We start from the raw sequence: 22716 nt of genomic DNA on the forward strand, positions 1-22716 counted from the left end.
TTCATGGCCATTGGCCATGTTGGCTTGAGATATTAATGAAATTTTTCTCTCACAGCGTTTCGGTATAAGCATCGGTATAAACTCAATTTTAGCAAGGAGAGCCCGTGAACAACCGGCAACTCTGTCGATGTCACATGGTGATTGTCGTGCATTATTATTGGCTTATTGCTCATCAGCTCCTCCGTCCGATCCACCACCTTGCCTCCACTGCCATCTCCCTCTGAGACCGGAGTTCCCCTGGTTTGCGTTGGCACCTTCACGCCTTGCGGTTCCTTGCCTGCTTGCAGACACTAAGCAGCATGGAATGGAACCTTTGGGCTATCCGCTGGAGTTAGCGCCGATTGTGTCCTCAAAACAACTTGTGGGGCATCAGATCAGATCAGATCCTGCTCCTTCCTCTGCTTGGTGAGTAAACTTGTACTAGATAGTATTCTCCTCTGGCTCTAGCTGCATCAGTAGCATCAGTATTGCATGTTAGTGGGACTCTGTGATTGTGGTTTCATCTCTCCCTGAACGCAGAAGAATCAAACACAAGAGATCTTCTGATCCAGTGGTGCCGTAGTACTGCACGCAGAAGCATGCATCAAGCAGACATGGAAACAACTTGGGCGTTCAGATTCAGATCAGATCCTGCACATTTCTCTACTTGGTGAGTGAACTTGTACACATCAACTGCATCAGTAATGCTCACCAAAGTAGGCAAGTGGCATTTTCTGATGACATTTTTTTACTCACTTCACGCAGAGACCCATCAAAACAAGAGATCTTCGTGGTAGTGTGGTACTACTCAAACACTCACAGGAGTCACAGCCCTCTCGGCTTGTGGTTCTTTCCTTGCTTGCGGTTGCGGACAGCGAGGATCATGGGACATTTGGGCTAGAGCTAACACCAGTTGTGTTCTCCAATCAACTTCGGCCGCGATTTGCGAAAAATGGGACTCAAAACATCGGTCATTTGCAAATTTGACACTGGACCCACATTTATAGACATAGATGGACCCACTTGTCATCCACCCGAGTGTCATCGTAATCGAGGAGTCAATCTTTCGAGTGTCATTTTTGCAATTTTTTCGCCTTCATATATATCAGATCCAGTTGTGAGTAAACTTGTACACAGCTTTTCTCATCTAGCTCTGGCAGCAGCACAAAGCATCAGTATTGCTTATTAGTGGCACTCACTAATGGTGGTTTCATTTCATCTCCCTGAACGCAGGCAGAACCATCAAACTCGAGAGATCTTCTGATCCCATTGTGCCCGTAATGAGCATGGCGACAGCCTTGGTCAGCGCAGAGTTTTCAGTGGTGAGCAAGGCGTTGGCTCCTCTAACGGATGGCTTGCTCAGGAACTGGGCAGCCACCGTGGAGCTCGGTGACAACGTGGAGGCCCTTGAGCGAGAGCTAAAACTCGTGAAGGCACTGCTTGCGCCTACCGTCGGCAGGGAAATGGACAACTCGGCGCTCAAGGACCTTCTGGAGGAGCTGAAGGAGCTTGGGTACGACGCCGACGATGTGCTGGACGAGCTCGACTACTTCCGCATCCAGGACGAGTTGGACGGCACCTTCCATGCTGCCGACAAGCATGCCAAGGGTGCCACTGCACTCACAATGTTTTCAAGGCGGTAAGGCGAGGCGTGGCGACTGACTACCACCTTACGCTTAAGCGAGTAAGGCGTAAGGCGAGGCGACGCCTTAACAGCTTAAGAAAAATTTAAAACAGCAGCTCAGAGCAGTAGATGGTGAAGAGAAAAAAAAGGAAAAAGAAAGGAGGAGGAGTAAGAATAGGTCTGACCCAGCCCATCAGGCAGCCCATGTGCCCCTCACCCACCAAGCATGTCTTCATCTCTCTGCTCCCAAATCCCCAATCCTCTCCAGACTCCAGTGCCGCCGCAACTCTCCTGACTTCCGCCTTCGGCCTCTGCCCCTCTCTCTGTCTCTTCCCTCCCTCTCTTCCAGATGCGGGCGTAGCTGCATGGCTTCCTGAGATGGAAGAGGGCACGGCTGCAGCTTCCTCTTCCTCACCACTGGGGTCCCCCGCGCGCCTACTCTCTCTGCGCTCTGTTTCTCCCACGCGCCAGCTCTCTCTCTCTCTGTGTGCGCCTGTTTCTTCCGTGCGCTCGCGCTCTCTCTTTTCTTTTTTTCGCGCCGATTCTCCTGCGTTTTCCCACCGTCCAGAGCAGAGGCTTCCTCGTATGGCGCCCGCCATGCGCGATTTGGCGCGATTTGAACGCCAAAGCGACGTTCTTTGGACGCCTCGGCTGTAAGGCGGACGCCACATGAATCTAAGGCGACTCGTCTGCTAAGGCGTCGTGCATGCAGCGCCTTGGCGCTTAAGCGATGCCTAAGCGACGCCTTAAAAACACTGGCCACTCATAACCTGGCCCTTAATCTAAAAGCTGTTGGCAAACAGATTTGGTTGCCCACATGCTTTTCATCTGCTACTACTTTGGGATCCGGAAGGGCGGGCCTGGTGCAAGCGGTAGAGTCTTACCGCCTGTGACCGGAAGGTCCCGGGTTCGAGTCGCGGTCTCCTCACATTGCACAAGCGAGGGTAAGGCTTGCCACTGACACCCTTCCCCAGACCTCGCACAGAGCGGGAGCTCTCTGCACTGGGTACTACTTTGGGATCCAAGGCTAAGGCAAAGCACACTTCCAGATCTTGCTGCAACCCCATCCACGCTGTTGGTAAATGCTTCCATAGCTCATCTCTGCCATCTGATCCTGATTATGATGACAACCATGACATTAGCATGCACAATTCACCACAGAGAGACCATACCGATAATGAACCACCCAAGTTGATATTTGATAGGGTGGATGCCTCCAAAAGAATGCAGGATATTGTAAAGAAACTGCGGCCCTTGCGTGAAGATGTTTCTGGCATTATTGCAACGCTAGGTTCGAATTGGAGCACTGTCCCAAATATTGCAAAGTCGTCCTGTCACCACCTCTCAAAGTATAGAGCCAAAATTGTATGGGAGGGACCTTATGATGAACAACATCTGCTGAGGTCCTCACGGTTATACCAATTGTTGGTCCAGGGGGTATATAGAAAAGACAACTCTTGCACAACATATACATCACAGTCCAGAAGTGCAAGACCATTTCGATGTGAGTTTGGACATGTGTATCCCTCGACTTTAATGTGAATAAGCTGATAGAAGAAATTCAAATATATATCCCTAAAGTTGATGGTGAAAGTAGTAATTGTACTACTGGTGAGTTAATTGGGCAAAGATTGAAAAATAAGAGGCTTTTGCTTGTATTAGATGATATATGGGACTGCAGCGATGAGGATGAATGGAAACAGCTCTTGGTGCCCTTCCAAAAATCACAAGTACATGGTAATATAATCATAGTCACCACAAGGTTTCCAGCCCAAGCACAAATAATGGTTCAAAAAAATGATCAGTCAATATTTTTGCAAGGATTAGAAAATAAAGACTTTGAGGAATTATTCCTGAAAATTATCTTTGGTCATGATGATCAATCTGGAAAGGACCATGAGTTCTTACTTGAAACCGGGTTTAAGATAGTTGACAAACTAAAGGGCTTCCCTCTTACAGCAAAAACTGTCGGTAGATTATTGAAAACCCAACTTGACTTGGGTCATTGGAAAAGAGTTCTAGAAAGTAAGGAATGGGAGCATAGTAACGGCAAGAACGACATTATGCCTGCACTGAAGTTGAGCTTTGATTACCTACCTTCTCATCAGCTCAAGCAATGCTTTTCCTACTGTGCTTTATTTCCTCAAGATTACAAATTCAGAGAAGACCTAATTAACTTTTGGATAGGACAAGAAGTTGTGCATTCATCATGTGGTGAAAATAAAACCGTTGAAGACATTGGGCGGAGTCATCTAACTGAGTTGGTTGATTATGGATTTTTGGAAAGGAAACAGGAAAAAAGATGGAAGCACTTGTTACAATATTCATGATCTCTTACATGAATTAGTCCGTAAGCTTTCGTCACATGAATGTATTGCCATAGATAGTTCTCAATTCCATGTGAGGTCCTTACAAGTACTGCCATCAATACGCCACTTGTCTATCAACATTGAGGATGCCAGTGTCAAGGACAGATTGATTCTCAAAAATTGTGTGGAGGGTTTCAATACATTGGTTAAAACATTAAAAGTTGAAAAATACGAACTTTAATGTTATTTGGGGAACACCATGGTTGCTTCGTGAAGACCTTTGGTGTTTTACTCAAGGAAGCAAAGGACCTTCGTGTTATTTTTTTTATCTAAAGCATCCTATAATGTGGAAGATTTGTTGCACAACTTTTACCATCTTGTCCACCTTCGGATTGTAGGTTCTGTCCTAAATCAAACAAGATTTCCCAACAAACTTTCCAGATTCTATCATATGATGGTCCTAGATGCAAAACATTCTACTTATGTCCGTGATTTACCAAGAGATATGAGCAACCTTGTAAAATTGCGTCATTTTCTTGTTCGGTGTGATTCAACACACTAGCATTGTTGAGGTTGGGAAATTAAAATCACTACAAGGGTTAAGAAGATTTATGGTCAAACAAGAGGATCAAGGCTTTGAATTAAGGCAGATTGGACATTTGGTTGTGCTTTGTGGAACATTGTGCATTGATAACCTCGAAAATGTTGAAGTAAAGAAAGAAGTCGATGAAGCAAAATTGTTACAAAAAAGCCGCCTACATGAGTTGACATTACATTGGGATAATATTGACCGATCTACCAATGACTCCACACTACAAGAACACATTCTTGAAAGGCTTAGGCCAAGTAGCAATCTTCTAAAGTTATCAGTTAAAGGTCATAGGGGAACCACTTGCCCTTTGTGGCTCGGTACTAACCTGTCCGTTGAAAATCTGGAATCTCTATGTCTAGATGGTGTAGCTTGGAAAAAATTTCCGCCTATAGGAGAGCTGTGGCTAGTTGATTTTCCTCGTAAGGAAAATATTTCAGGTAATATACCAAATAAAAGGTTTGAAAATTTGAGAAGATTAGAACTATGTAAACTCACCATGGTTGAAAAGTGGGTTGTGCATGCCCCTTGTCAGTTGTTTCCTTTCTTGGAAGTGCTTATCATTAAGGATTGCCCTCAACTTGTGGAGTTGTCATTTCAACATTTCTGTTGCTATCAACAAGGCAAAGAGGTAAATGCAAATTTATTTCCTAGACTCTCGGAGCTCAAGATTACAAACTGTCCACAACTATCGTCATTTCCTCCCGTTCCTTGGAATGAAGCTCCCTGTTCTGTTAATTTAGTAGGAACTGGAAGTTCATGTGATGTTAAATTGGTCTGTGAAAGAGAAAACGGTTATGAATGTAGTTTGACCATTGTGGGAAAGAAGGATACAACTAATAGCACGTTTTGGAATGTGCTGGCTTTTCATAATCTAACTGGACTGAAGGTGTTGAGTCTGCACAGCTACGAATTCCTGCCGCTGCATTCCTTACAAATGCTATCATCCCTAAGGACCCTAGATATGTCTTGTTCGAGTTATACTTTTCCATTTGTTGAAGCCGACAGCCATGTCAAATACCAGTTTCCAGTTGAATCATTGGCCATAAAAAATTGTTGTGCTAGTGGAAAGGAGTTAACACAGCTACTCACCTATTTCCCGAAGTTCTCATATCTGCGGTTGTTGTTTTGTGTGAATGTAACAGGGCTGGGTGTGAATTTGAGGGGGCAGCAAGCAACAGAAACACCCGGACCATCATCTTCAGCTAACAAAGTGGAGCAGCAGCAGGATGCAAGAGCAAAGGAGGATGTAATAGTCGCATCAGAAGAAGCAGAAAGCAGTATGTTGCTTTTGCCTCCGCAACTACAGGAGCTGTCAATCTTCGGCTGCCCAGAGCTGAGCTCCAACTACAGGAGCTGTCAACTAACTGGGCGAGGAGGAGGGCTCCAAGGTCTAACCTCCCTCTCATGGCTGGAAATGACCCGTTGCCTTCGATGGTTGGAAATCTGGTATTGTCCCAGGCTACTGTCCTACTGGTTTTCTTCCTCCTCTTCTTGTTTCCCCTTCCCCAACTCCCTGGAACACCTTGGTATTTATAGAACAGTGGGCATGGATACGCTGGTGCCAATATCAAACCTCACCTGTCTCACAAATTTATCCATTATTGACTGCGGGGATTCAAGAGGCGAGGGATTGTTGTCTCTCCTCGCCCAAGGCCATCTCACCAAATTACACATCAGAGAAACGCCCAACTTTTTTGTTGATTCTGAGCTCTCATGGGTGCATGAACAAGAGATTCCATCCTGTTCCTCCAAACTGCAGGAGCTCGAAATAGATGATGTGGCTGGATTCACTGCTGCGCCCATTCGCCGTAGCCTGCTCTTTTCCTCGCTCAACAAATTGAAAATTTCTAAGGATAATAAGATGAAGAGCTTCACAAAGGAGCAAGAGGCCCTTCTGTTTGTTGACTCCCTCGAGGATATCACCATTTGTGTCTGCCGCAACCTGCAGTCCCTCCCTGAACGGCTACCTAGACTTCCCAACCTCAAGAGGTTACACATCTGGTCGTGCGAAGCAATCCAGATGCTGCCCAAGGATGGCCTCCCAAGTTCGCTGCAAGAGTTGAAGATCATCAGTTGTCCAAAAATCCAGTCACTGCCAAAGGATTGCCTCCCAGATTCACTGCAAAAATTAGTGATCGATAGATGCCCAGACATACGATCGCTCCCTGAGGTGGATGACCTTCCAAGTTCGCTGCGAGAATTAGATGTCCGTGGTAGCAGAAGCGAGGAGCTAAGGAGGCACTGCCGCAAGTAGATAAATTCATCCCAATAGTCAAAGCATGACAAGCCCAAGGCAACAAAGAGGTGGAACTTCCTACCCATCAATTTCCCTTGCTTCTCCATAACCCGCTAAACCTCCGTAGATCTTGTTTCGTTTATTTGGCCACAACTGATGTTTTCTTTTGGGCAACCCGCGCTTTCATTATTGTGCAGGGCACTTCTTCAAATTGTACATCATTATATTCTTTGGATTCTCTCTTTATCCATTAACAATTCTGAATTCGAAAGCATGAATACCTCTGCACATACCTTCCATCGTGTACATCAAACCGGTAAGTGCCTGTAAAATCACCTCTGTAGTCTTATACAACTATTTACATGCTCATGCACAATTGTCTTCTTGCACTGTAACTCATTCCCCTACGATCCAATAATGCAGTAAAGTTTGTAAGCCGAGATTTATTTCAACTATTTCTATGTTGACTTGAGGACTTGAGGTACTGTTGTAGAAAAAATGCATCGCTTTGCTTTTAACTCTGAAACTTCTTATTGGTTCTTACCTCTAATATTTATTAGTTCTGAACTCTACTATTATTATTATTTCTTTTCTAAACATAGGACTGATCCGTTGCTCCAAAGTGGCAAAGTGGCGATTTCTATTCTTCTTATATGCACTAGTCAAATTGCTTAACTGATTCAGTGTAATGGACCTTATGTCTGTATGTGTTCCTCATTACTTGCAGGCATTCCAATTTGATTAGGTAGAAACAAGAGATCAAACTGACATTGTCATACTACTGTTTCTTTTGCAGAGAATCTCCATTGGAACCAATTATTAACCAAAATAATAATATGCCATTTCTTTTCATTTCAATGGAACGGCAAAAAACAATGCCAGTCTCATCGAATAAAGCACAAGATGATATGACAGTTGTTGAAAGACAATGCCAACTATTAGCTTTGCTCAAATCTCAATGACTATTCAAGTCTCAGAGGTGGGCAGCCAAAAAAAATTTTCAGTTTTGATCACTAATTTCCAAATAGCAGGCACAATTTTGAAACTGTACTGTTTTTCTCAAGTATCAAACAAAAACTGTAAAACAATTGATGAAGAATGACTAACTAAACACTTGTGAAACATTTTACATAAACATGATTCTATTTTATTATGAATGTATATTCTTAAATATTGCTGAAAGAGTGGAAATGTTTTCCTGGATGCTGCTGTCAGCCGTTGTTGGGCAGTTGGGTAATTGGGTTTGGCGTTGGTGATTGGTGGAGGAAGAGATGGCTGTGCAGCTTCCATGGGCTCCTGTCACATGTTAAGTGGAGAGATTGAATCAGTTTTCGATGCAGCTTTGGGGGTAAGCCAAAGATCAGAAAAAATTATAATCTCTTTTTATGAATTTCTGCCAATTTGGTTTCTTCCACAGCTATGGAGCCTTCTTTGGCTATGAATTCAACAACTTGTCAACTGAAATGCTCATTGACTCAACTGAAAGGAGGTCGTATCTTCCAGATGCATATGCAACACTGATTGGCTGATTGCCATACCCATACAGGAGTGATGCTTCGAGCCGAAGATTTTACCAATCAAATTACCTTGTCATATTGATAATAATGCAACAGCAATTCATGTACATCCAGTGATCATCAACCACGGAATTATCAGCATGCAGCTCTGAGCTTTCTGCAAGTGAATAACAGGAACCTTGCCTCCCTCCCTCACGTAAGTCTTTTGTTTCCCTTGTCTTGTGCCTATGTCTTTCAATACTTTTTCGTGTCTGCCAAGTGAAACTGAATGGAATGATACATGAACATGGCACCATCTTTATCCCATGTGACACATCAGCTTCGTCTGAAGCTCCCTGCGTGGAGCAATCATCATGAGGCTTCCTACTAAATGGTGCTAACTGAAATTTTGTCTGGTTTTGGAATGCATTCCATGTTGAGGATAGCTGCATCATCAACCCTCCCTTTTGTTTGTTCTCTATATACCTTGGAGACAAATGGAAAGCACGGTATTCAGGCTATAAGAACAGTTTTCATACATTAGGCAGATGCCTAGAAGGTTTCTTCTAGATATGGCAGCTCTGAAGGTGACATCAGCACTGTGCCTGTAGAATGACAGAGAAATGGGAAACACCACACACCCAACATGGGAGGGTGACATTCATATATATAGCCAATATGGCAGGGTATAACAGGCATGTACATGCTTTACATAGCAGGTGCTAATCACACTGATTTGTGCCGTTGCCTATTATATACTTGGCTAATATACACTTGCCTAATATATCTATCAGCCGCCCGCAGTCGAAGCGTCAGGATTCCGGATGCAGAGACTGGACCGAAATTCTTCAAACAGCTGAACCGGCAACCCCTTTGTCATGATGTCAGCGAACTGAAAACGTGACGGCACATGGAGAACTCGAACCTCGCCGAGAGCCACCTTCTCACGGACGAAGTGGATGTCAATCTCGATGTGCTTGGTACGGCGGTGGTGGACCGGGTTGGCTGTCATGTAGACAGCGCTGACGTTGTCACAGTAGACAACTGTGGCAACCTTCAAGGGAACATGAAGTTCCTGAAGGAGTTGTCGAAGCCAACAGCACTCGGCAACCACGTGAGCAACAGCCCGGTACTCGGCCTCCGCACTGGACCGGGACACCGTGGTCTGCCGTTTTGAAGACCAGGACACCAGACTGTCGCCAAGGAAGACGCAGAAGCCTGATGTAGAGCGGCGGGAGTCTGGGCACCCGGCCCAGTCAGCATCGGAGTATGCAATCAGCTTGTCGACTGGCCCAGTGCCGATGTGGAGACCAGCCGACAGTGTGCCCTTCACATATCGAAGGATGCGCTTGATCAGCGCGAGGTGAGCTTCGCGCGGGTCATGCATGAAGAGGCACACTTGCTGTACAGCATAGGCCAGGTCGGGGCGAGTAAGCGTCAGGTACTGGAGAGAGCCGGCGAGACTCCGGTACGCGGCGGGATCAGCGACAGGAGCGCCCGCCGAGGCAGAGAGCTTGGCACGAGAGTCAACAGGTGTCGATGTCGAGTGACACTCGGCCATGCCCGCCTTCTGGAGGAGGTCCACGGCGTACTGCCGCTGGCTGAGGAAGAGGCCGTCGGAGGAGCGAGTGACGGATATACCCAGGAAGTGATGTAGTTCCCCGAGGTCCGTCATGGCGAACTCAGAGTGAAGGCGGGCGATGATACGTCGAAGCAGAGCGGCCGAGGAAGCCGTGAGGACGATGTCGTCGACGTACAGCAACAAGTAGGCGGAGGAGCTGCCCTCGGAGTAGATGAAGAGGGAGGCATCGGTGGCAGAGGCGACGAAGCCGAGCTGTCGGAGAAACGTGGCGAAGCGTTGGTGCCACGCTCGAGGGGCCTGCTTGAGGCCGTAGAGGGAGCGCTGGAGGAGGCAGACGGCTTCGGGTCGTGCTGGGTCGACGAAGCCGGGGGGCTGCTGACAGTAGACCGTCTCATGCAGGTGGCCATGAAGAAAAGCGTTCTTCACATCCAACTGATGGATAGGCCATTGGCGAGATGCGGCGATGCTGAGGACGACCCGAATAGTGGCCGGCTTGACGACGGGGCTGAACGTCTCGTCGTAGTCGACGCCGTGACGCTGGGTGAAGCCGCGGACGACCCAGCGAGCTTTATGCCGAGCCAAGGTGCCATCGGAGTGGAATTTGTGCCGGAAAATCCACTTGCCGGTGACCACATTGGCGCCAGGAGGACGAGGAACGAGGCGCCAGGTGTTGTTGTCGACAAGGGCCTTGTACTCCTCAGCCATGGCTGCACGCCACTGGGAATCAGCAAGACCCCCCCTGTAGTCGCGCGGAATGGGCGAGGCAGTGGAGCCGGTGGCGACGTGAGCTGCTGGAGGGAACCCGTACCGATCGACAGGCCTGAGGGAACCTGTCTGGAGGCGCGTCACAGGTCGGTTCGGAGGCAGTGGTGGTGGCAGTGGCGGAGCAGCCACCACAGCCGGAGCAGCTGCCATGGCTGGAACAGCTGCCACGGCTGGAGCCGGGGCCGGCTGTTCGGAAACAGCTGGTGCCGTGCGGCGCCGGGTGTAGACCCGAAGGGGTGGGGGAGCGACCGGTGCAGGTGGAAGAACCGGGCCAATCTGGAGGATGGCCGGGTCCTCAGCGAGCTCCTCCAGATGAGCTCGATGACGCGGCTGCGCAGCGTCGGGTTGCGACGGAGCGACCGCTGCTGCGCGTGGCACCGGCGCTGGTGTTCCTGCAAGAAAATCCAGAGAGCTTGGCAGCGCACTGGTGGAGTCAGATTGAAATGGAAATGTCGTCTCGGCGAAAACAACATGACGGGAAATGATGATCCGTCGTGTCGTTAGGTCGAGACACCGGTAGCCCTTATGGGAAGAGGGATAACCAAGGAAGACACAAGCGGTGGAGCGGGGGGCCAACTTGTGTTTGGAGGTAGCGGTGAGGTTAGGATAGCATAGACAACCGAATACACGAAGAATAGTGTAATCTGGTGGCTGCTGGTAGAGTTGCTCATAGGGGACTTTATGGTGAATGGCTGAGCTGGGGCGCCTGTTGAGGAGATAGGTGGCTGTGGTGAGCGCCTCGGCCCAGTATTTGGGTGGCATGTGAGCGTGGATGAGGAGGGTGCGGCATATATCGTTCAGAGAACGGATGATGCGTTCAGCCTTCCCGTTTTGAGGGGAGGTGTAAGGGCAAGAGAGGCGTAGGTGAATACCGCTGGAGGCAAAGAAGGTGGTGAGGGCAGTATTGATGAACTCAGTGCCATTATCAGCTTGTACAGCTTTGACAGGAAGGCTAAACTGTGTGTGTGCGTAGGCGCAAAAATTAATGATGTGAGTGGCTACCTCAGATTTGCGGACGAGGGGGAACGTCCAGCAATAATGTGTGAAATCATCTAGGATGACAAGATAGTACTGCGCACCAGAAATGCTAGCGACCGGGGACGTCCAAACATCACAGTGTACAAGCTCAAAGGGGAGAGATGAAACTGAACTGGAATTACCAAAGGGCAGCCGCACATGCTTGCCAAGTTGACATGGATGACATAAAGTAGGAGCTGATTTATTACAGGAAATGGAATTATTGTTCCTAAGCAAATCTAGAGTGGCAGCCCCTGGATGACCAAGACGATGGTGCCATAGGTCAGTGGAGGTGGCGAGGTTGGCCTGTGGCGTGGCGGGGACGGTGTAGAGGCCGTCGGAGCTATTGGAGCGAATAATCACGCGTCGGGTCTGCAGGTCCTTAACAGAGAAACCAAACGCGTCAAATTCGATAGTGCAATGGTTGTCACGAGTGAATTGGCGAACTGAAAGTAAGTTGCGCACTAAGGAGGGGACAACAAGAACATTGCGAAGAGAGAAGGGGGAGGTGCGGCCAGGTAAAGTGGAGTGACCAGAACAGGACACAGGCAACTGATGCCCGTTGCCGACAGTGATGGAAGAAGAGGAGGAGGGATGACGAGATAGAAGTATACCATCCGAGTTGTGCATGTGGGAGGTGGCGCCGGAGTCCATGACCCAGCCAGAGTTCTGGAGCGCCATTTGGTTCAAGGCGGTAATGAGGCCGGCTTGATCCCACATCGGTGTTGGTGGAGGTGCAGCGAAGTGCGCCTGCGGGTTGGTGCCCATGAGCCCCTGGTGACGCCCGCCCTGGGCATTGGGGTGTTGCAAGCCAGGGCGAGGGCCCTGCAGCCAGTCGCCATGTGGAGGAGGACCGCCCTGGGGGGCCCAGGGGGTGTAGCAGAACCAGGGCACCATGGGGCGGTTGCCCCCGTGTTGCTGACCGCCACCGCCGCCCTGCTGCCAGGCAGCGCCGCCGCCCTGCTGCCAGCCACCCTGGCCGCGCCAGGGACCCTTCTTGCCGCCCTTGCCTTTCTTGCCGCCCCCTGGACCCTTGGAAGGGGCAGAGGGAGCGCTGGAAGTGGAGGAATGGCACTCGGCAGAGGTGCAGCTAGAGCCGGAGGCGGCTACCATAGCGGAGGCCGCCGTGGTCTTCTCATCGTTGGCGAGGCGCAGTTCCTTGAGGGAGAGCATCTCGCGCGCCCTGGGAAAGGAGGGCAGCACGGTGCCGTTGGCGATGTCGTCGGCGGTGGCGCTGAAGCGCGGATTGAGGCCGCGGAGGAGACTGAGGACGAGCTGCTTGTCGTCGATGGTTTCGCCGACATCCCGGAGGGCAGCGGCCTTGACCTTGATCTTCTGGCAGTACTCGTCGATCGTCGAGTCGCCCTGCTTGAGGGAGTGAAACTCCTCAAGCAGGAAGACGGCCCGGGGTGCGCGGTTGGAGCGGAACAGGGCTTCAATTTCCACCCACAGCTCGCGGGCGGTTTGGTTCTCGTCGGTGATGGCGAGATCAAGAACCGAGTCGTCGACGGTGTTGAGGATCCAACCGCGGACAGTGCACTCAGCAATGGGCCACGATGGATCGTTGGCGGGGGGGTCAGCAGACTCACTGATGTGTGGGAGGAGACCGAATTTCCCACACAGAGACTTGAAGAAGGAAGCCCACTTGGTGAAGTTGGGATTCTTCATCTCCAGAACCACCGGGATGTGAGTCTTCACATTGACGGCGGTGTAGGGGTGGACGAGCACAGCCGGCGGTGAGCCGTCGGCGGTGACAGACATGGTGTGGACGGCGGCTGCAGAGGTCAGCCGGCGGGAAAGGTGGAGAGGAGAAAGGGGCGGAAGCAGAAGGTCCGGGATCAGATTGATCACGCGGGCTCTGATGCCATGTAGAATGACAGAGAAATGGGAAACACCACACACCCAACATGGGAGGGTGACATTCATATATATAGCCAATATGGCAGGGTATAACAGGCATGTACATGCTTTACATAGCAGGTGCTAATCACACTGATTTGTGCCGTTGCCTATTATATACTTGGCTAATATACACTTGCCTAATATATCTATCAGTGCCTCAGCCTGCTGGTCATGACACTCCTCTTGGCTCCAAGTAAGTCCATACTTAGACAAAGAGATCTAAATTTTAAGCACATCAAAGACTTCACACGCCAATGTTATAGAACAAGATTAATTGTTTTCAAGAAAATAACAAGATTAATTGCTTGCAAGCTACCTGATTCTTTCTTGGTGGCAAATGAAATTAATAAGTTGTATCTCTTGATGATAAGTTTTATTTTAATATTTTTGCTTTCTTTTGCAGGCTGTGGGAATAAGGAGGCGTGCGGCGAGTGGCTAAGCGATACATACCGGATGTTGCTCCTGTGTAGCAGCAAAACATGCAACAAGCACTGCATCAACGAGGGCGCTACCAGGGGGAAGTGTGGCTTCCTCATCTTCAGGTCCTTCTGCTTCTGCACCAAAGAATGCGACTGAACACAGTCATCTGAACTGCAACGGTGACTTGCCATTTTCAGCTGTAATGATGACTCGCTGATGAATAAGAGCAAGGTTGTGATCTGTTGTGGCTACTCAGATCTTTGAATGGATCAATAAATCCTTTTGCCAAATACTCGTGGTTTTCGATTCAATTTCCATCTAGTGAGATATATTGTTCCGTGCACTACTATTGCGCCATGACAGTGGTGGTTTAAAGCATAGGCAGTAAGTAGAATCGATGTTTAAACTTCACTTTTTTAGTGGTTGGAAGGTCCAATTTGTCATATCCCTACTGTTGTTTGGGTCATGCTTACACAAGTTGCTGATACCAAATACATGCATTGTTGACAGGAAAGACTCATCCACAAAGATATGCATACTGCTTGTATTCTGCTGTTGTTCAGGCAGTGCTTCAGCGTCTTCTAACTCAGAATACTACTATTTGCAATGGGAGGACCAGATCTACACCTTTTCTGTGTTTGATGGGAGCATGCACATTTGCAACAATGTCTGTAATCAAGCAAAACCTGTTGGAAAAAACATTGCGAGTAATCCAGATTGCTGAGCCCCCTGCAGTCAGCAAAGTGCTACACACAATTTCACAATTGATCCATGTTAAAAACAGCAAACTTTATTGATCAATCCGAATGTTAAGACATAGTTTCCACACTATATATGGACAACCAGCTAAACTTATAAAAACATATGAAGCGGTTCACAGACACCATTTATCATGCAGTAACATTTTGCATGAGCTTACATAACAAGATCATCTGCAATAGCGCAACAAAGATGTTTCAGATCTTCAAAGGTGCTATCCTCGAGTGAAACAGAGCCCATTCTGTTGGTGATTTCAGTTTCAGAAGCATTATCAAAACCAAACTTGGTGTGGTAAACAAAGTAACCGCCACACTCCCAAGCAGACAGACAGCAGCCAGTAACCAGATTTTTCACCTTATAAACCAAGTATTAGATATTCACACGTTTCCATTCAGTGGTTGCTGAAATAAAATTATCTAAAAATGGAATGAAAGGTTTAATAGATTTTACCTGTGGAAACAAGAAAACCCTTGTGCCATTGTTGGAAATCAGCATGCTGTATGCAGTAGCATTGTCATGGAGAGAAACGGATATTTCACTGACAACACTAACAAGTGCTTTTAGGTTGGTGCTGGTGAACACAAGAGCTTTTAGGGGGTAGTCAACTGTTTCAGACACAATAATGTCTGATCTGGCCTTTCCATTTCCATCATATACCATGAAAGTGGAGGCAGACTCCACTGGTAAAGGGATTGCGAAGTAACATGCCTGCAAGATTAGACAAAACATGACATTGGATTCTCCTCAAGCATCCACTGCAAGAAGCCAAACAGGTGATTCTACTGTCTCAACAAATCTTACTACAGAGAACTTGTCTACTCAGAAGTTTCAAAAAAAAAAACTTGTCTACTCAGAGATAATTTAACTCCGCCTATGTTGTCTCAACGTAGCAGGTCCCAAGCCCTGGTAAAGGAGGAGGGTTGTGATAGGCGTGGCGAGCCAACGTTAAACTAGCCATTCTAATGGAGATGAAACCCGAAAGAAAACCGTTGGGCGTAACCCTCTTAGCGACGCGCCATATTGGAACCCGGGTATGGTGTTAAATGAGCAAGGGCCGGGTCGTCACCCCTGTGACACGCCGTGTCGCGATCTGGGCACGGTGTCAAAGTGAGCAAGGATCGGGCCGTCGCATCCTTAGTGGCGCGCTACATCGGCGCCCGGGTGTAGTGAAAAATGAGCAAGGGTCTTCACATCTGAGTCGACGGGTGCGAAGGGTAAGGAAGCTAGTCGAACCAACTAGGATCCATTTAGGTAGTTGGAATGTAGGGTCGCTTACAGGTAAGTTAAGAGAATTAGTTGATACCGTGACTAGGAGGCGTGTAAATATATTATGCGTTCAAGAGACTAAATGGAAGGGTCAGAAGGCGAAGGAGGTGGACAATACAGGTTTCAAGCTTTGATACACAGGGACAGTCGCGAATAGAAATGGAGTAGGAGTATTGATTGATAAGAGCCTCAAGAATAGTGTGGTGGGAGTGAGAAGGCAAGGAGATAGAATTATCTTAGTCAAGTTTGTCATTGGTGATATGGTCTTGAACGTAATTAGTGCGTATGCCCCCAAATAGGTCTCGATGAGAGTGCTAAGAGACAATTCTGGGAAGACTTAGATGGTCTGATTAGAGCTGTACCTAGTAGTGAGAAGCTTTTTATAGGAGATCTTAATGGACATGTAGGTACTACAAGCGCAGGTTTCGAGGCGGTTCATGGAGGTTTTGGATATGGTAGTAGGAATCAGGAGGGGGAGGAAGTTCTGGACTTTGTGGTAGCTTTTGACCTGATGATAGCCAACACTTTCTTTAGAAAGAGAGAATCTCATCTAGTGACCTTCGGTAGTGGACAACACTCTAGCCAGATTGACTTTGTCCTCGCAAGAAGAAAGGACAAACGAGCATGCTTGGGTTGCAAGGTGATACCAGGAGAGTGTGTTGTTTCTCAACATAAGCTTTTGGTGGCAGACTTTCGTTTTCCGGTGTGTGCCCATAGGGATAAACAAGCTAAGATTGAAAGAACAAAGTGGTGGAAACTGAAAGGGGAGACGTCAGAGGTATTCAGAAAAAGGATTATCAAAGAGGGCTCTTGGAAGGAAGAAGACGACATAGACAATATGTGGGAGAAGATGGCAACCAACATTCGAAAGGTGGCCTCAGAGGTGTGTGGAGTAGCCAAAAGAAGTGGAGGCGAGGCTAAAGATACTTAGTGGTGGAATGAGGAAGTTCAAAGAGCTATTAAGGAGAAGAAAGAATGCTATAGGCGCTAGTACCATGACAGGAGTGTGGACAACATAGAGAAGTACAAGGTGGCAAAGAAGACTGCAAAGCGAGCTGTAAGTGTGGCTAAGGGTAGAGCGTACGAGGATCTTTACCAACATTTGGGTACGAAGGAAGAAGAGAAGAACATTTATAGGATGGCTAGAATTCGTGAGAGAAAGATAATGGACTTCAACCAAGTTAAGTGTATTAAGGATGAAGTGGAGCATCTCTGGGTGAAGGAGGCTGAGATCCGACATCGATGGCAAGAGTATTTTGACAAATTGTTCAATGGTGAGAATACGGACACAACCTTTCAGTTGGATGACTCTTTTGATGACACCAATAGGCGCTTTGTGCGGAGAATCCAAGAATCTGAGGTCAGAGAGACGTTGAAAATGATGAAAGGAGGTAAGGCGATGGGACCGGATGGTATCCCAATCGAGGTATGGAGATGCCTTGGGGACATAGCTATAGTATGGCTAACCAAGCTGTTCAACCATATTTTTCGATCGAACAAGATGCCTGACGAGTGGAGGAGAAATATATTGGTACCGATCTACAAGAATAAATGGGATATTTAAAGTTGTACTAATTACTGAAGAATTAAGTTGATGAGCCATACTATGAAGCTATGGGAGAGAGTTATCAAGCATCGTTTGAGAGCAATAACACGGGTCTCTATGAACCAATTTGGTTTCATGCCCGAAAGGTCAACCATGGAAGCCATTTTCTTAATAAGACAAGTTATGGAGCGGTATAGGGAGAAAAAGAAGAACCTACACATGGTTTTTATTGACTTGGAGAAGGGTTATGATAAAATACCAAGGAATGTTATGTGGTGGGCTTTGAACAAACATAAAGTCCCAACAAAGTATGTCAGGCTCATTAAAGACATATACAACAATGTTGTGACTAGTGTTCGAACAAGTGATAGAGACACGGATGACTTCCCGATTAGGATAGGACTACATCAAGGGTCAGCTTTGAGCCCTTATCTGTTTGCCTTAGTGATGGATGAGGTCACAAGGGACATACAAGGAGACATCCCTTGGTGTATGCTTTTCGTGGACGATGTAGTGCTAGTTGATGAAAGTCGGACAGGAGTGAATCAGAAACTGGAGTTATGACGGAAGACTTTGGAGTCCAAAGGTTTTAGATTCAGTAGAACTAAAACTGAGTATATGAGATGTGACTTCGGCACTACTACTCGGGAGGAGGAAGATATTAGTTTGGAAGGTTAAGTAGTGCCTAGGAAGGATACCTTTCGATATTTAGGATAAATGCTACAGAGAGACGGGGATATTGATAAAGATGTTAGCCATAGAATCAAAGCAGGGTGGATGAAGTGGCGCCAAGCATCTGGTGTCCTATGTGACAAAAGGGTACCGCAGAAGCTAAAAGGCAAGTTTTATAGGACGGCGATTAGACCTGCTATGTTGTATGGTGCAGAATGTTGGCCTACGAAAAGACAACATGTTCAACAGATAAGTGTCGCGGAAATACGTATGTTGCATTGGATTTGCGGTCATACAAGAAGGGATCGAGTTCAGAACGATGATATACGTGATAGATTAGGGATAGCACCAATTGAAAAAAAGCTTGTCCAACACCGGTTGAGATGGTTCGGACATGTCCACCGAAGACCTCCAAAGGCACCGGTGCGTAGTGCAATCCTAAGCCAGGATAATAACGTGAAGAGAGGCAGAGGAAGACCGAAATTGACTTAGGTAGAGGCATTAAAAGGAGACTTGAAAGGATGGAATATACCCAAAGACTTAGCCTTAGATAGGAGTACTTGGAAAACAGCTATTCACGTGCCTGAACCTTGATTGCTTCTGCTGGGTTTCAACTCTAGTCTACTCCAACTTGTTTGGGATTTAAAGGCTTTGTTGTTGTTGTTGTTGTACTCAGAGATAACTTATTATAATAGAATATTAGAACCATTGCTCAAATATATGCCCAATCTGCCTTGCGAACTTTACACATGACAAAAATAGTAATAATAGAAGCAACAAAGGGAAGACACATATTGAGGTACGCTGTAATGACTCATTGTGGTATAAACTGCATAACGATGATTTAATGATGACTGATGAGTTTATACTGCCAAATAGGACAACAACTACCTCTAAACATATAGATGAAATAAGTTGGAGGATAGGCACTAGAAATAGGTAAACATTACCTGAAAAATCATGTGACCTGACACTACAGATGTTCTGCTGTCAAAGAAAACCCTGAATGCTGCATTATTTACTTCAGAGGAAATCTTTGTAGCCAGTCCAATCATCACTTTGTCCCAATAGCAAGATAGTTGATTGATTGCACTTGGGACCAAGAAGATATGACCATATTCAACAGGATAAGCCTTCGGGGAGAAAAATATCCATCAGAAGGGAACAAGAAAAATGCAGATACCAACTAGCATGGAGCAAGGGAGGGTAGGCAGATATTTGTATTTTATAGCACCTCTGCAACATACATTTGCAATCACAAGTAGTCCATCCTTTGGTGGTGATGCTGAAGGAGTAACCTCAGGTCTATCATTTTCTCCTTGTGCAATGCCAAGAAGCAATCCCTCATAACTCTTCATACTATTTGTCTTCAAGCATGTGAAAGACAAGAACTTGTCATATTCCTTCAGTGAAAATGGATTCCATTTATTGTTCAGCTGACCCACAAAATTTCTTCCACCTCCAATAACCTGTACAGCATTTCAAATTTGCTGATTCCAAACAAACTCAGGGCCACCATATTGTAAATAGGGTCGATGGAGCAGTCATATTTTTTGACAGGTAAACATATTATTACCATTTAAATTTCATGCAAACTCCTGACAGCCAACACACCCTTTCCCCATCCTATCCACCCACAAACTCAACTGGCTTACAACCATAGCTAATTCTAGGTTTGCTAGAATAGAAGATTCTCAAATAGACCATCTAGTCAAGATTTTGTCCTTAGATGCCAATCTATGTGCCTTATTACTTATAGAAATATGTGAACAATTGTGGATAATCTCTCTTAACAGACACCACCATATGTAATGTTTAGTACTGGCAATTTGAGCAATTGTAAAGCTGCAATGATATTACAAGCATAAGCAAGAGAAAGATAATTCCAACATATGGGGGAGTGAATGTCTGGCAGAGTTGCCGAGATATTAGGCCTGCTACCATGCACTATGTTGATATGGCCACTGGCAAGAACACTGCTATTCTGTGTCTGGAGTGGGTGCTGGGGTGAGCAAGATGTTGTACATGCAGAAAGTGTTAACTATCACCACATGTTAGAAAGCAACTCAATGTTGCATACTGCAAACTGATGTGAACAAACAAACAACATTTAAGATGGAAGAAATGGAAAAAAAATAGATAACCTTAAGTTGGCAAGCAGTAACATCATAGTCCAAATGGCCCTTCAAAGCAAAATTATCCCACTGGTGCAAAGAAATCACGGATTAAAACATTGTTTTGAGAAGTCACAAAATTGTGCAACTCTTGAAATTACAAAACCTGAGAAAGAAGGATGGTATCAAGCAAACTTGGGCCATCTTGTTCAGAGCATGCAAGGCTTTTAAGTTTGTCATTTCTGTGTTCTGCACCAAATCGATATAGATGTATCTTCACACCTGAAGATGCAAAGAGGAGTTTAAGACTAGAATCACAAAAAAACTGAATACATACAGTTATTCTAAATGCAAATACCAGAGAGAATAGCTGATTTGGCTCTACACAACTGTCTAGGTGTTTTAGTGTTTTATCTAAACCAACCTATCCAACCTATTCAAGAATCAACCAGTCACATATTATGAACTGTTCAAGAATCAACCAGGCACATATTATGAACTGAAACTGTAACATGACTAATTGATCCAACTCATGTAATAGAGAATTTTAGTACAGAGAAGAACAGGCTAGAAAATGGAAAATTAGTAATAAATGAGATAAAACCATTTGAAAGCAGCTATTGCTCACCTTCAGATTGATCCAGATGAGAGTTCTTGCTCAGAAACGAATATTCACCTTCTACCTTGGTGGCCGACACCATAGTTATGATGCTTAGTATATGTAATACTATCTGAATATCTACAATACTAACAATCCTAATTCAGGCTTCAGCAGCACCACCACCAGCAAGGTACGTCAAATCGGAAGGATGCCCCCCTGCAGATGGGAGGGCACCACGACCACCGTGAAAAGAAGGGGATGCAAGTAGAAACTTAGGAAAACACTGGGCACATTGTCTTCCCCTTCGTAGTGTAGTACGGGATCCTATCCTTGGAGCCGTGGTTGATCTTCTAAAGCCAGCCCTATTGGACCAGCTATCCACTTTTGCAAGTCCAACTTGGTTCTTCAGGGGCTTCCCAAAGAAGATTGGATTGTAAAATGCAGTGTCTTTTGCTGGAATCTGAAAAGGAGCAAAATTCAGTAGACGGGTCAAAATCTTCGCAGAGGTCTTGAGAGAAAACATAATTTGAGGCTGAGAGTACTCTTCCAACATGTTTTATCCATGGAGGACATGTATATTATAATATGCCTAAACAAAGTGGCAAACACTAAAAATACTATATCAAACCAATAAGCAAGTATTTTTCTATTTATTGGTTTACATTTGGTGCTTTGAAGTCTCTGCAAAACCGTATTTCCATGCCTTGAGCAAACTGAATAATACATATACATTGCTCCTTAAGTAAAGGATAACATGACGCAGTGACAAACAACAGATGAGCATGTCAGACTGTCTGCACATGACTGATGCCAACAAGTACGACACATTTTCCTGACATTTGAAGTCTTGAACTCTACAGAATGCAATTCTGAATATGCTTTCATGTTATCTAATAATATGATGCCTGCACACATTCTCATTCACCTAGACTGATAGCATGAGAAAGGGTAGTAAAGATAAACCGTTAACATTTATCAGTAGAATGTAACAAGCCGGCTAAAATCAGGAGCTCCCAATTGATCATCAATTCCCGTGACTGAAGAACACAAACGCACACATAATCAGAATTCCGTCCCTAGGAAAACAAATCTCTTGATAAACCCGCACAGTTATCAGATCGTTCCATGACGCCCAAAGAACCCTCTTTTTTGTTGTTGTTGCAATACTCCTCCTCCTAATAAACTCGAGCGATTGAATCAAAGTGAATGAATCAGACTAAACTACAGACTAGTCCCGCCCACTCGCTGACAGTGCGACAGCGGTCCCGTCCGACGGCCATTCGATCTGGCACCACCATCCAGGCATCCACCCATCACCAAGAAACAATCTGGCACCAACGTCTAGGCATCCAACCACGAACACGTGCAGTATATTGCTACGAGGAGAGCGGCTGCACGAACTGGGAGATTCCGAGAAATCGAAGCGGATCAAAGAGGGGCGGATTGGATGAAGAAATCGGTACCCGGAAGCCAGAAGCGAAGCGGAAGCGTCGCCCGGGCGCGTGGTGTCCGTCCAGGAGGAGATGGAGATGGAGATGGAGATGGAGGTGGAGGAGAAACGTGTGGCCGGTGGAGTTGGAGACTGCAAAAGTGGGGGTGGTGAACCGGCACTTGGCTTCTCTCTTCAACAAGAAAATCATGCCAAACATGTTTATTTTCCTTTCCTTTTTGGTAAAGAAAAGACTTCCGTGCGTCCACCCGCACGCACACTCCCTCCGCCGTCGATCAATCATCCAAGGCCCCTGGTGTTTCCCACCCAACTGCAAAGCCTGGAGGAGTCGTAGAGAGGGGATAGATTACTGTTCGGACTCGCGCGGCCTCCTCTTCGCTTCGGAC

The 22716-nt window shown here is 46.4% G+C and overlaps 1 protein-coding gene, 1 long non-coding RNA gene and 1 pseudogene across 2 annotated transcripts; 2 read left to right on the forward strand and 1 right to left on the reverse strand.

The window, feature by feature from the left end:
* The first annotated feature begins 207 nt into the window (after positions 1–207).
* LOC136503569 (putative disease resistance protein At3g14460) lies at positions 208–6787 on the forward strand (annotated as a pseudogene).
* A 400-nt stretch (positions 6788–7187) lies between these two features.
* Positions 7188–14529, forward strand: LOC136505113 (uncharacterized). The gene is made up of 4 exons (XR_010771098.1): positions 7188–7719; positions 7956–8088; positions 8158–8453; positions 13906–14529. It is a non-coding gene; the product is annotated as an uncharacterized lncRNA (long non-coding RNA).
* A 165-nt stretch (positions 14530–14694) lies between these two features.
* LOC136504535 (GDP-L-galactose phosphorylase 2-like) lies at positions 14695–22495 on the reverse strand. Its single transcript, XM_066499471.1, has 8 exons — positions 22344–22495; positions 20908–21340; positions 20446–20561; positions 20310–20369; positions 19413–19634; positions 19116–19298; positions 15132–15389; positions 14695–15035 (listed from the first exon to the last, which is right to left on the reverse strand). Exons 2-8 carry the CDS (start codon positions 20978–20980, stop codon positions 14838–14840), a joined length of 1110 nt encoding a protein of 369 aa, XP_066355568.1. The 5' UTR covers positions 20981–21340; positions 22344–22495; the 3' UTR covers positions 14695–14837.
* Between the last annotated feature and the right edge of the window lie 221 nt (positions 22496–22716).

This window comes from Miscanthus floridulus, chromosome 14, assembly GCF_019320115.1.
Source record: "Miscanthus floridulus cultivar M001 chromosome 14, ASM1932011v1, whole genome shotgun sequence".
Lineage (NCBI taxonomy): Eukaryota > Viridiplantae > Streptophyta > Magnoliopsida > Poales > Poaceae > Miscanthus > Miscanthus floridulus.

Bases quoted from the DNA above. Each gene is read 5' to 3' on its own strand.
- LOC136504535 (XM_066499471.1), bottom strand. From the start codon at position 20,980: ATGGTGTCGGCCACCAAGGTAGAAGGTGAATATTCGTTTCTGAGCAAG. The intron at 20,562-20,907 runs GTGAGCAATAGC...TTGCATCTTCAG, and splicing joins TCATCTGGATCAATCTGAAG to GTGTGAAGATACATCTATAT. The intron at 19,635-20,309 runs GTTATCTATTTT...AATGCTGTACAG, and splicing joins TTACTGCTTGCCAACTTAAG to GTTATTGGAGGTGGAAGAAA.